At 37.9% G+C, this 12,732-nt stretch overlaps 1 protein-coding gene across 1 annotated transcript in view; it reads left to right on the forward strand.

Moving 5' to 3' along the window:
* Positions 1 to 2,398: 2,398 nt before the first annotated feature.
* The window catches only part of LOC115016085 (ubiquitin-conjugating enzyme E2 E1-like), a 31,185-nt gene continuing 20,851 nt past the window's right edge, over positions 2,399 to 12,732 (forward strand). The window contains exon 1 of the mRNA XM_029443745.1: positions 2,399 to 2,568. Within this exon, the coding sequence (XP_029299605.1) occupies positions 2,399 to 2,568 (170 nt within the window). The remainder of the gene's footprint in view (positions 2,569 to 12,732) is intronic.

Genomic DNA, 12,732 nt, shown 5'->3' on the forward strand with positions numbered 1-12,732 from the left:
GGTCACAGACTGGACAGAGACTTAATGTCTCAGCACTTGAGTGTCAGATATCATTTTGTCTGACGATAAAGAAACAAGCTGCATCTCAGTGGGTGTCCTGTCACTCCTCCACTTCTCCAGAATTATTTAAAGTGTAAGCGCTCTCCCCTCGAGTGCCGTCTCAACACTTTGAGTTAAAGCAGGTATTGCTTGTAGCATGAAAGGTGGAGGTGACACTGAATACATTCTAAACAGAAGCTTCACCTCTCTGCAGAGCTCGCTGTTGTTCCCTGTCAACAAGACGAGACACTGTCGACTACACACACACACACACACACACACACCAGCAAATCTCCCTCCTCGCTCTCGCCAGTGTGGAGTTTTATACCCTCAGTTGGGTTTTTCTTTAAAGAGGATGAAAGCACTTTGACTTAAGACATTTTACAAAAGATGAACGAGGCCTTTTATATAAAAGAGTTGTTCTGGGAAAGGAGCATCACACGGGCACCGGTCTGATTTTTTGAGGCCATGAGGAGTGACCTGACTTTCATAACTTTTAAAGATTTGCAAAGTTTGAGCCGGGTGCTCCGGTAAATCCATGCAGTGCTTCTCCCCTGAACTGTTGTGGTGGATGTCAGACCCTCACAGCGACAGAGTTTCCTCTCTTGGTTTCAGATGTTGATTAATCCTGAGGACAGCAGGAGCACACGCAGGTGTAGGAGTCGAGCTTCAGGAGCTGCGATGTGCTGATGAAATATATTTACTGGAGAGTGAACATGCAAGACGACGAGTTGACTTTAGCTGGAAGACAAAGGACCTGTGTGTCTATTACCTTTATGTTGAACAGCAGGGATTTAAATCTCTTCTCAAAACTCACTTTTATCGTCTGGCTGAGGGTATTTATTGTAACTTGTTATTATTAGTATATGCAGCTTCTTCTTCCAGGATTTCAAGTTTACCAGGGAAATGAATAAATCGGCACATTCTTCGACGGGCTGTGAAAACTATCAGAGTTTGATTTTGCCAAACACTATGTTGTGACGGACCCGAATCATTACTGTTGCAAAGCGTCATTTGTTGCCAAAAAGCATAATCATAACGCCGAAGGACCGAAAACAAATGATTTTTGGCCAATTAGGACTGATTTTCTACTCGGAGACACTGCAGTGTCGGCGTATTAAGATTCTTCTTTCATTCATAAGCGGCGTGAAAAGCCCCGTCTGCGTCTGAAACCTGAAGCCGATTCAGATTTCCAGCCTCTGTTCAGTTTCAGAGAGATGCCTCAAAACCAAACTCTATTTAAGTTGTTTCCCTTCTTCTCGATCTTATTTCTCTCTCTCTGTTTTAGTGGCTGGATTCCCTCGCAGCTTCTGGAGGAGGGTTAATGAATTACCATTTGTGCACCGTGATGGGAGCCATTAATGGCTGCAGCAACAGTAAAGGTTATCATCAACACATTTGCCTCCCTTTAGTGGTTGAATGTGCGAGAAGATGAGAGGGAAATGACTCGCATCCAACATTATCATTTACTTAAATTATCAGTGTGGCCGCAGCATTATGGGATGCATGAGAGACATTAGTGTTTGAGAGCGCATCAGGAAGTCATTCATAAAGTCCGTTTGTTAAAGGCAAAACTGGAATATGAAATAGATTTCTGAGGTTTTACACACAACCCGACAGAAATAGATTGTTCCTGATTAAAAATAAATCCAGCAAATGTTCAGACTTATTATTCAGACGAAGTTCTTCCACCGCTGCTTGTGTTTAGACAACATTTAACGTTTTTAAAAAAGTAACAGGTCCAACTTTTGCAAAGCTCTTAACCACATCTGTTGATGTAAATCTTTGAGCAACTGATGATTGTGTTGACATGTTTGAAAGCTAGTTAGTTAGTTAGTTAGTTAGTTCTGTCTCAACACAAGGCAGGAAATAATAAAATACAGCCTTAAATGTTATATTATGTAATATTTAATTCAAAAGAGGAAGAATCTGAACAAGCATTCAACGCTAACCTTCGGTGCTCGTAGCTTGTAGCTACCGAAAGAGTTCGACGCCCCGACTGATGGATAATATCTATAATAATAATAATAATAATAATATCTATAATAATAATAATAATAATACATTAGACTTCTATAGCGCTTTTCTTGTACCTCAAAGACGCTTCACAGAGTGGGGGACACAAAGAAGGGAGGGTAAGCAGAAGAGACGGTCAGAGGTTGGAGGTCGTGTTGAACAGGTGAGTCTCTGAGGGTTTGAGGTAGAGAGTTCCAGAGGGTGGGAGCAGCTATGGAGAAGGCCCTGTCCCCCCAGGATCTGTCCGGATGGGGGGGGACAGGAGGTTAGCAGCAGCAGAGCGGAGGCTGCGGGTGGGAGTGTGTCTGTGGAGGAGGTAAGTCTGGTAGGAGGGGGCCAGGTTATGGAGGGCTTTGTAGGTCATGAGGAGGATCTTGTACTGGATTCTCTGGGGGATGGGGAGCCAGGGGAGCTTGTAGAGGACGGGGGTGATGTGGTCACTGGTCCGGGAGGGGGTGAGAAGACGGGCAGCGGAGTTCTGGATGTGTTGGAGTATATTGATGATTTTTGCGGGTGAGCCATCGAGGAGGCTGTTACTCCAGACGGGAAGTGACGAAGGCGTGGATGAGGGTTTCTGCAGCTGTGGAGGAGAGGGATGGACGGAGACGATGTTTTTAAGATGGAAGAAGGCCGTCTTGGTGAGCTGTTCAGTGTAGTCAAAAGATGATGCCAAGATTCCGTTGTGAGGGGAGCTGGAAACTGAGGAACCGTCGATGAACCAAAAACTATTTGCAGCTTCAGGACAAAAAGAGAAGGCCGACGATCCTCTACAGTATATCACCAACTGTCTCTGTAACCATTGTTATTCAAAATAGAGAAACTGAGAGCACAATTTACTGTTTTGAAAAGCAGGACTACATTCTTTCCAGCTGAGTTATTGGAAGAGTAAAAACCCATCTGTGTGTCTGCAGAAGAGTGTGTTAGACCAAGGCTAGATACACATCCAGGCCGAGAGAAGAGAGGGAGGGGTTGCAGCTAAAGCAAACACCCAAACTGACAAAATGACTAACAGAAAATGAAGAGCTGGAGAATCTCCCTCCTTCCTCAGATCACTTCCCTGTGTACTGTAAGGAAACGATGCTTCTGTCATTAATAAAACACTTATAGCTCTGGCACACATCTGCAACTTGTGCTGCGACTGGCAATGCAACAAACATTGCAGCATATTTACACTTTTAAGGTTCACCTGTGCAGTCTGATGCAACTCAACACAACTGTTCTGCCATAAACCTTTATGATGCATATAATGTACATTTGTTGCTGACGCTGCCACAGAGGTGTTGATTGAGGTCAAACTCTGTGATCATTATTAGCTTCGTAAAGGTGGCTCTTGTGTTTGATTGCATAGGACACATTTTCTGTGGCAGTGGTATGAAACAAGACGTTTGTCTCCTGGTATCTCACCTAATTCTTTGCTTTAACCTCCCTAAGTATCTAGTCAAGTGTCGCGCTGTACCAAGTGAGCTAACCAAACTACATCCTGTGTGAAAGACCCATCAGGACGTCCGCGTGTTTTGTGAAGATAAGATGTGAGGTAACTGAGTTGGGGATGATGAGCTTCTCCCATGACTGCACTGTCAGTGCTCGCCATCAAAGCAAATCACGCACAAAGCCTGAACGGCCCGATGCTTTTCCAACTGCTCTGTATTGATGCAAATCTCACTTCTTAGTTGAGGCTTCATTAGGACGAGCAGAGAGTGAATGAGATGTGATGCCGGCCCATGAGCTGTCACTAACATTCAGGAAGTCATCTGTGTCTTGATTCCTTTCATACGATCTTGATGGCTAATTTGATCCTTAATGTTTGTTGATTTGTCCCTGACGGACATATTTAGAGCTTATGAGCCATAAGGAAAGATGAATGTGTGAGACGGTTCATTCTTTTATTGTTTTTGTTTTTTTAATCCACTGGCTAAACAGTTTTCAGGTGAGTCAAGCGGCGCTGTTGTGTCTACTTGTGCTGATGTTGTTGTTTCCATGGAAATTCCTCTTGCTGCACAAAATGCACACACACATACACATGCAGCGAGTCACTGCAGGGATGTAATGTTGCTAGGCAACATGTTCAAGCAATAGGGGAAGTGCAATTGGTTAAGTGCTGATTCAAAGGTTAGAGGGTGTTGGAGTTACACCGCGGCCGACCTTCCTCCAATCAGCCCGCCCGCCTGCCTGCTCGTGTCACCTCTGCTCCCTGTGAACTCGTGCATTGTGAATATATAGCTGAACCAATTGGAGAGGGACAAAAGCCTGCGCAAGCCAACCTTTTAACTAAAGCAACAAAGGAATCAAAGAGCTTTTATCTCAAGGGGATTTAAGCAGTTCACCTCCTTCTGAAGCCTTTTTTTTTTTTACAAAGGATCATTCTCAGAGACCTTGAGCTTACCCTCCATTGAAAGAACTGGCGTGATGATGCTGGTTACTGTTTGCTAATGAGGCTTTAAAATCCTGCTAAGCCGCAAGGAACGGCCTCGAGAGATTCATGGTTTAATAATAATGCTATTGCTAGTTGATGGCCAATAACTGCGACCTGCTTAGTTTTCCTTAATGAGGTTTGGCAGGTATTCTTAGAGTCTTGAGTGACTAAGTGTTTTGTACTTAATTAAAAAAAATTAAATGCATCTGTTAAGGTGTATTACACTGTCTGGTTAGTTGCCCAGTGTAGGTTGGGGTTTGATCATGAGAACTCAGGACTAAAAGGATTGGCATTGTCAAAACTAACTAGGTTGGAAAAGAAACTTGTTCCAATGGTGTCACGCTGCCTCCATAAACACCACCCTGTCTTTTGCCTTTTCTTAGCAGTCATGCAAAGTGATGAATCTGGGATAATGGTGCACACTTCACGTACAGTCCGTCCTCTAAGACATTATCATAGGTTGTTGCACTCAACACACCTGTACAATTTCTGCGTAAAGTGGGAATACTTGTGAGTTGTTGGTTTTGGAAAGTTACAAAAATCCTGGGGGGGAGGGGATACCAGGGGATACCAGACGCTGTTGCATGATCCAACAGGAACTTAGTTTGAAGCATGCCAACCAGCGATATGAGTTGTGCTTGGTATCAGATGTGTTGTTCTGTGCAGAGGCTAAACATGGTTTAGGTGCCAACCAATGCACGGCCTGAGAAAGGGCTTTTTTGATTTGTGTACTTCAAGGCAATTATCCTCCTATAAAGAAGAGGAATACCTAAAATCCAATGGAGTTATTAATCCCAGGGCGCTTTCAGGGTATAGGGGCAGTGGCTTAGTCCGTAGGGATTTGGCTTGAGGACCGAATGGTGGCCAGTTCTAGTCCAGCATGGACCAGAAATGACCAGAGTGTAGACTGGTAGCTGTTCAGGGTTAGGGTCCCTTGAGCACTGGACCAGCTGTTCGGAGGGCCTGACTATGACAGACCCTAATAATACTAATAAAGTATACCTTGTTCCTATTACAAGGAATCCAAGTTGTATCAACGGATCATATCCAAGATCAATAATCTTACAATCTCAATTTTTAGGCCAATACGGACAAAAAGTCCCCAAAGTCCTCAGAAACACTGAAGTTCAAACATCTGAGGAAGATTCTGTGGACTGCTATTAATGGACCTTCTTGAGAGATGGTTTCAAATCAGATGTGTTTCTGAAGCCATTCAAGGCCCTTTAAGTGTGTAGTGGGAACGTATTTGAGTCATTGCAGTGCTGCATCATTCGTCTTCAGGTTTTAATCCAGTTAGTTTGTAATCTGGAATGGGAGGGGGGATTAGCCACCCAGGCTGGAAAGTAAGTAGATGGTAATGCTGCCGGTCGGGTTTCATCCTCCGCGGTCCTCTCCTCTTTGGTCCTGTCTTTGACTGCAGCAAACAGGAGCTGAGGCTGACAACGTCCTGCTGGCTTGTCATTTTGAATCTCATCGCACTCGGATATCTTCCCGTCCTTATGAATCACCTCTGCTCTGCTCGTCAAAGGGTGCCATGCGATCACAATCTAACCAGTAAGCAGAGTGAAACTACTTCCTGCCAGGGGAGGGGAGGCTGAGTGGAGGGGCAGAGACCTCATTTAATCTCACGGGGATTATTGAGTAAAATTTCCTGTTTTACTGAGAGGGTTGTCTGAGCAACAAGTTAGATTTATTTTAGATAATGGCCATGTTCTGGTTTTGGTTTATTTAAACTGACACTTCCTAATCAGAGGTAATCCTGGTTTGTTTATACTGACAAACATTTGAAATCGGATCAAAACCTCAATCAAATGGAATTGTTCACACATGGTCAAACATATCCACTGAGGGAATGTACACTGTAGTTCAAACAAACAATGTGTAAACGTCTACATTTCCTGCTTCCTGACCGTGTTTCGGACTTTCTCCTGACCGGCTTTGTGTCTGTGAGACATATTTCTTTATGTAACTGTGTGTAATAGATTGGTAGGTGTAGCCTCTCTGTACACTCCCTGGTGAGTCACTGACATTTGCGCAGTGCCCTTGAGCGTAGAAACAAAGCGGAGGTGCTTCAGCTGGATGTCGGTGGGCTGGATGTTGAGGCGTTAGTGACACTGTAAGCAAACACACCCAGAGGAACAAAGGCTTTGGCTGCGAGTATTCTTTGGTCGTAAACTATCCCCAACTTCTAGTTTGGCAACATTTAGCCGCAGAATCCAACAGCTTGTAACGTAACGTAGCTTTCCTTACACAGTGCACGGCAGCTCACACTTTGGCATAAGTCTGTTTTTTAAATGATATATCTTTGAGTAGATGAGTCCCATATTCACTATCATTGTAGCTCTGTGTGTGGTCTTCACTATTCATTCATCTGCTGTTTGGTGCTGAGTAGATAATGTCCAGCGCAGTAGATCCAAAACAATGAGCTGAAAGACGCTAAAATGCTCAGTGGAACTGTCGAGTCTGGTAACAATTCTCACTGCTTTCAGATTTCCCAGTCCTTTGACCCTTTGTTAATATAACTGCATGACTGGAGCAGCTAGTAACAAACAGTCTGTGCAGACAAACAATGTTTCACTTATGATTTTTCTGGTCAACAATAAAAAGCAACCAGCGGTGGGACTTTATTAGGCCACAAACAAAGGAAGCTTGCAATGAAATGTCACATTGCAATTCACTGTGTACATCAAATGAAAGAAATAAAGCTGGAGCAGTTCCTTCTCACAGTCCAACGTTAAATACAATAACGACGAAATATAAGAAAAGAGAACAGGTTCTGCAGATGTTTGTGTGTGCAGCCTTCCCTAAAGCTTTGAAACTGTCAATGTGAGTGGAGAGAGATGGACAGTCGGGGCTCCTCTGTCACTCACCCTCATTAGCTGAATTGATTAGCTAAAGCAATCATTGACACACCCACAGGGGGAAATGATAAATGATGCCACTTTGAGCACAGAGGTCACTGCTTACTCAAGAGATGGGTGGAGCTGCTGAAGGCTCAGTTATCTGGGCTCTGTAAGCTTTGTGCAGCAGCTTGAAGCCGACGTCTCGGCTGTTTTCATGCCAACACTTTCAATAAACTCATCAGTATTAAGAAATGCTGTACTTAAGATGCCTGCACAACTTTTGGAAATCCTTTCTTTCAGTTTGCACGGAGCCAACAAACAAAGTCCAGGATAATATTCATGTGTACAGTTAAACATCTCGTGCACATAAGATAAGAAGGTTGTGTGTTCAGCAACTGTTAAACTACAGTTTAAATGTCTTTTTTCAACATTTCCATTGTCCGTAAAGACAATTATTCTGTCACTAAAAACTATTCTTGACCCCAAACAAAGATGTCACCTTGATTTTTATGACTTCTGTCACTCAAACATCATCGAAACAAACATTTGAATTGAAACAGAACATTAACTCAAGGCTCACTAACACGTTTGTTCTGGAACGAGTCAGCAGTAGTAAACACGTTGTTGTGTCGGTTATTACTAATGAAATACAAGTTGGATTTATCGTTGCGATGAGAAATGCAGGTTCAGCCGTTTTGCATAAAACCAAACAGTTGAAGCTCGTCAGCAACAATCATCCCGACTCTACAACCCGTGAAGGATCATAATCATTTGATTGCATCGCATCTTGTAACAGGTGGACACGACTGAAAACAAACCTCTGGACTGTGATGAGGATTAGGAGGAAGCACAGTGTGTCCTGGAAGAGATCTCTGAAGATGTTGAGCCATCGTTGTTCTTTATGATCCGGTTCCACATGTATACTCGGTGCTGCTTCACGGGCCTGTTGTCTGCCGTCGGCCCGGAAGATTAAGGCTGATGAGAGAAACGGGGGATGATGACGCTGAGCACACTTTGCTCATCGCTTTGTCTTTCAGCTCCTGTGTGTTTGAGCACTCTGTTTGAAGTGCAAACGCTGCCCCCTCCTCAGTGTGTGTGTGTGTGTGTGTGTGTGTGTGTGAGTGTGTGTGTGTGAGTGTATGTGTGTGTGTGTGTGTGTGTGTGTGTGTGTGTGTGTGTGTGTGGGCTCCGCTGGTCTCGACATGGCACAGAGATTTTAAAAGAGAGTTTATTATTGTGGCTTCACAGAGCTGGAGTCTGACCCAGCGCTTGTGTGTCATTAATAGTAATATGTGCATTTTACGTACTGATTTAAATCAGAACAGGCTCCTTCACGTAACGTAACGTAACGTTTCTTCATGAATTGTCACAAAGTGCTCGATGTTTGAGGAGCAGCCGACCTGCTGCTGTGTTGAAAGTGTTGTTTCATGCAGCTCAGCAGTCTTACGCTGTGTTGGCACGGCACGGCTCGAATCGCTCTTTTCTGGTTTTCCACTCGGGATAGTACCCGGTACTCAACACAGATTTAAAAGAAATGGCAGCTGGCAAAACTACTCCGTACAATTGTGCAGAGAAGTGCAGACGGTCCTCTGTTTAGTAGCAGATGAAAGGATTCAGTGAGTCCGCAGTGAAACTGGGCTGCACACGACGGAGACGATGGTGTTGGATGCTTCCACACGGAGGACAGAGCGTGCCTCCATAGAAAGGGCAATAACAGATGAATGTTATACAGGTACATTGTTGAATACACTTTTAACTGGTGTAACATTGAATGTGTAAAGGTAACTGAGATACAATTTCAGAGTGTGTATTTTTGAAAAACTTAAGATCAAACAGACGGTGTTACCACGGGAACAAGAGGAAGCTTCTCTCATAGATGTGTTTCATCTTCTTTACACAATTAGTGGAAAAGTGAAAGATTAATTCTTGTATGAAAGGTGCTATACAAATAAAGCTTATTATTACACCACATAACAAATGGCATCACTGTAGAATATCTTTCTAACTTCTTACGCTTCTTGTTCTCACTTTGAAGTATCCCTGCCATGTTTCAAGGAAACAAAAGCCAAGGTTTGCATCCCAATATGCCTTTTATCAAAGAATACAAGAAGGTGCCAATTCTGTCTTCATCAATAGTTTTCAAGAAACTGCATCACATGTGATTGTGAGTCAGTAATGTGGAGCTGCAGATGGTAAACATTTCAAATCCCCAAACATTTAATCAAATCCCCAAAGCGGCTGTAAAAGTGTGTGTGAAGAAACGTGCTCTGCGCTCCCTTAACACCCGGCGTGGAGGTGGGGGTGCCCTTGAGTGGGACATTGAGCCCCCAGCTGCTGCAGCACAAGGCTGAGCGTGTCTGTGAAAGAGCACACAGCTCCCGACACCGTCCTCACTAAATAAAGGTTTAAAGAGTAATCTGACTGTAGTGACTTACTGCTGTTTCTCTGTGATGTCACATTATGAACTGACAAACACGCTCAGTTCAGATGTTCACGTTCAGCCTCTTCAGAGTGCAGAGAAGCTCTCTGTTCGCTGAGCTCCTCCATGTTGCCTGGACGAAGACACGCAGCCATCTCAAACCTCTGTCTCCACCAGGGGAAGTTCCTCTATGTTCTGTTGCCGTGTGAGAGCAGCCGGACTAAAAACAGTTTTCAGGAAGAGCTGCAGAAGAGGTGGGAGGGAGGATGTGTGTGAGACGGTGGGGTCGGCTGAGCGTGTGATGGCACAGCAGTCAAAAACAAAAGTAGTGCAAGATATGTTTGAGTACCATTATATTCTATTATATTCCATTATATTATATTATATTATATTCCATTATATTATATTTATTCCACTATATTATATTCCATTATATTATGTTATATTATATTCCACTATATTATATTCCATTATATTATATTCCATTATATTATATTCCATTATATTATATTATATTCCACTATATTATATTCCATTATATTATATTCCACTATATTATATTCCATTATATTATATTCCACTATATTATATTCCTTATATTATATTATATTCCATTATATTATATTATATTCCATTATATTATATTCCATTATATTATATTATATTCCACTATATTATATTCCATTATATTATATTCCACTATATTATATTCCATTATATTATATTCCACTATATTATATTCCATTATATTATATTATATTCCATTATATTATATTATATTCCACTATATTATATTCCATTATATTATATTCCACTATATTATATTCCATTATATTATATTCCACTATATTATATTCCATTATATTATATTATATTCCATTATATTATATTATATTCCACTATATTATATTCCATTATATTATATTCCACTATATTATATTCCATTATATTATATTCCACTATATTATATTCCATTATATTATATTCCACTATATTATATTCCATTATATTATATTATATTCCACTATATTATATTCCATTATATTATATTCCACTATATTATATTCCATTATATTATATTATATTCCACTATATTATATTCCATTATATTATATTCCACTATATTATATTCCATTATATTATATTATATTCCATTATATTATATTATATTCCATTATATTATATTCCATTATATTATATTATATTCCACTATATTATATTCCATTATATTATATTCCACTATATTATATTCCATTATATTATATTCCACTATATTAATATTCCATTATATTATATTATATCCATTATATTATATTATATTCCACTATATTATATTCCATTATATTATATTCCACTATATTATATTCCATTATATTATATTCCACTATATTATATTCCATTATATTATATTATATTCCATTATATTATATTATATTCCACTATATTATATTCCATTATATTATATTAAACACTATATTATATTCCATTATATTATATTATATTCCACTATATTATATTCCATTATATTATATTCCACTATATTATATTCCATTATATTATAGTATATTCCACTATATTATTTCCATTATATTATATTCCACTATATTATATTCCATTATATTATCTTATATTCCACTATATTATATTCCATTATATTATGTTATTCCATTATATTATATTCCCATTATATTATATTATATTCCATTATATTATATTATATTCCATTATATTTATTCCATTATATTATATTATATTCCACTATATATATTCCATTATATTATATTCCACTATATTATATTCCATATATTATATTCCACTATATTATATTCCATTATATTATATTATATTCCATTATATTATATTATATTCCATTATATTATATTCCACTATATTATATTCCATTATATTATATTATATTCCATTATATTATATTATATTCCATTATATTATATTCCACTATATTATATTCCATTATATTATATTATATTCTACTATATTATATTCCATTATATTCCATTATATTATATTCCATTATATTATATTCCACTATATTATATTCCATTATATTATATTCCACTATATTATATTCCACTATATTATATTCCATTATATTATATTCCATTATATTATATTCCACTATATTATATTCCATTATATTATATTATATTATATTCCATTATATTATATTCCACTATATTATATTCCATTATATTATATTCCACTATATTATATTCCATTATATTATATTCCATTATATTATATTCCATTATATTATATTCCATTAATATATTCCATTATATTATATTCCATTATATTATATTATATTCCACTATATTATATTATATTCCATTATATTATATTATATTATATTATATTCCACTATATTATATTCCATTATATTATATTATATTCCATTATATTATATTCCATTATATTATATTATATTCCACTATATTATATTCCATTATATTATATTATATTCCACTATATTATCTTCCATTATATTATATTATATTCCATTATATTATATTCCATATTATATTCCACTATATTTATTCCATTATATTATATATATTCCATATATTATATTATATTCCACTATATTATATTCCATTATTATATTCCACTATTTATATTCCATTATATTATATTCCACTATATTATATTCCATTATATTATATTATATTCCATTATATTATATTATATTCCACTATATTATATTCCATTATATTATATTCCACTATATTATATTCCATTATATTATATTATATTCCACTATATTATATTCCATTATATTATATTCCATTATATTATATTCCACTATATTATATTCCATTATATTATATTATATTCCATTATATTATATTATATTCCACTATATTATATTCCATTATATTATATTCCACTATATTATATTCCATTATATTATATTATATTCCACTATATTAGATTCCATTATATGATATTCCACTATATTATATTCCATTATATTATATTATATT

The sequence above is a fragment of the Cottoperca gobio genome, chromosome 11, assembly GCF_900634415.1.
Source record: "Cottoperca gobio chromosome 11, fCotGob3.1, whole genome shotgun sequence".
NCBI classification, from domain to species: domain Eukaryota; kingdom Metazoa; phylum Chordata; class Actinopteri; order Perciformes; family Bovichtidae; genus Cottoperca; species Cottoperca gobio.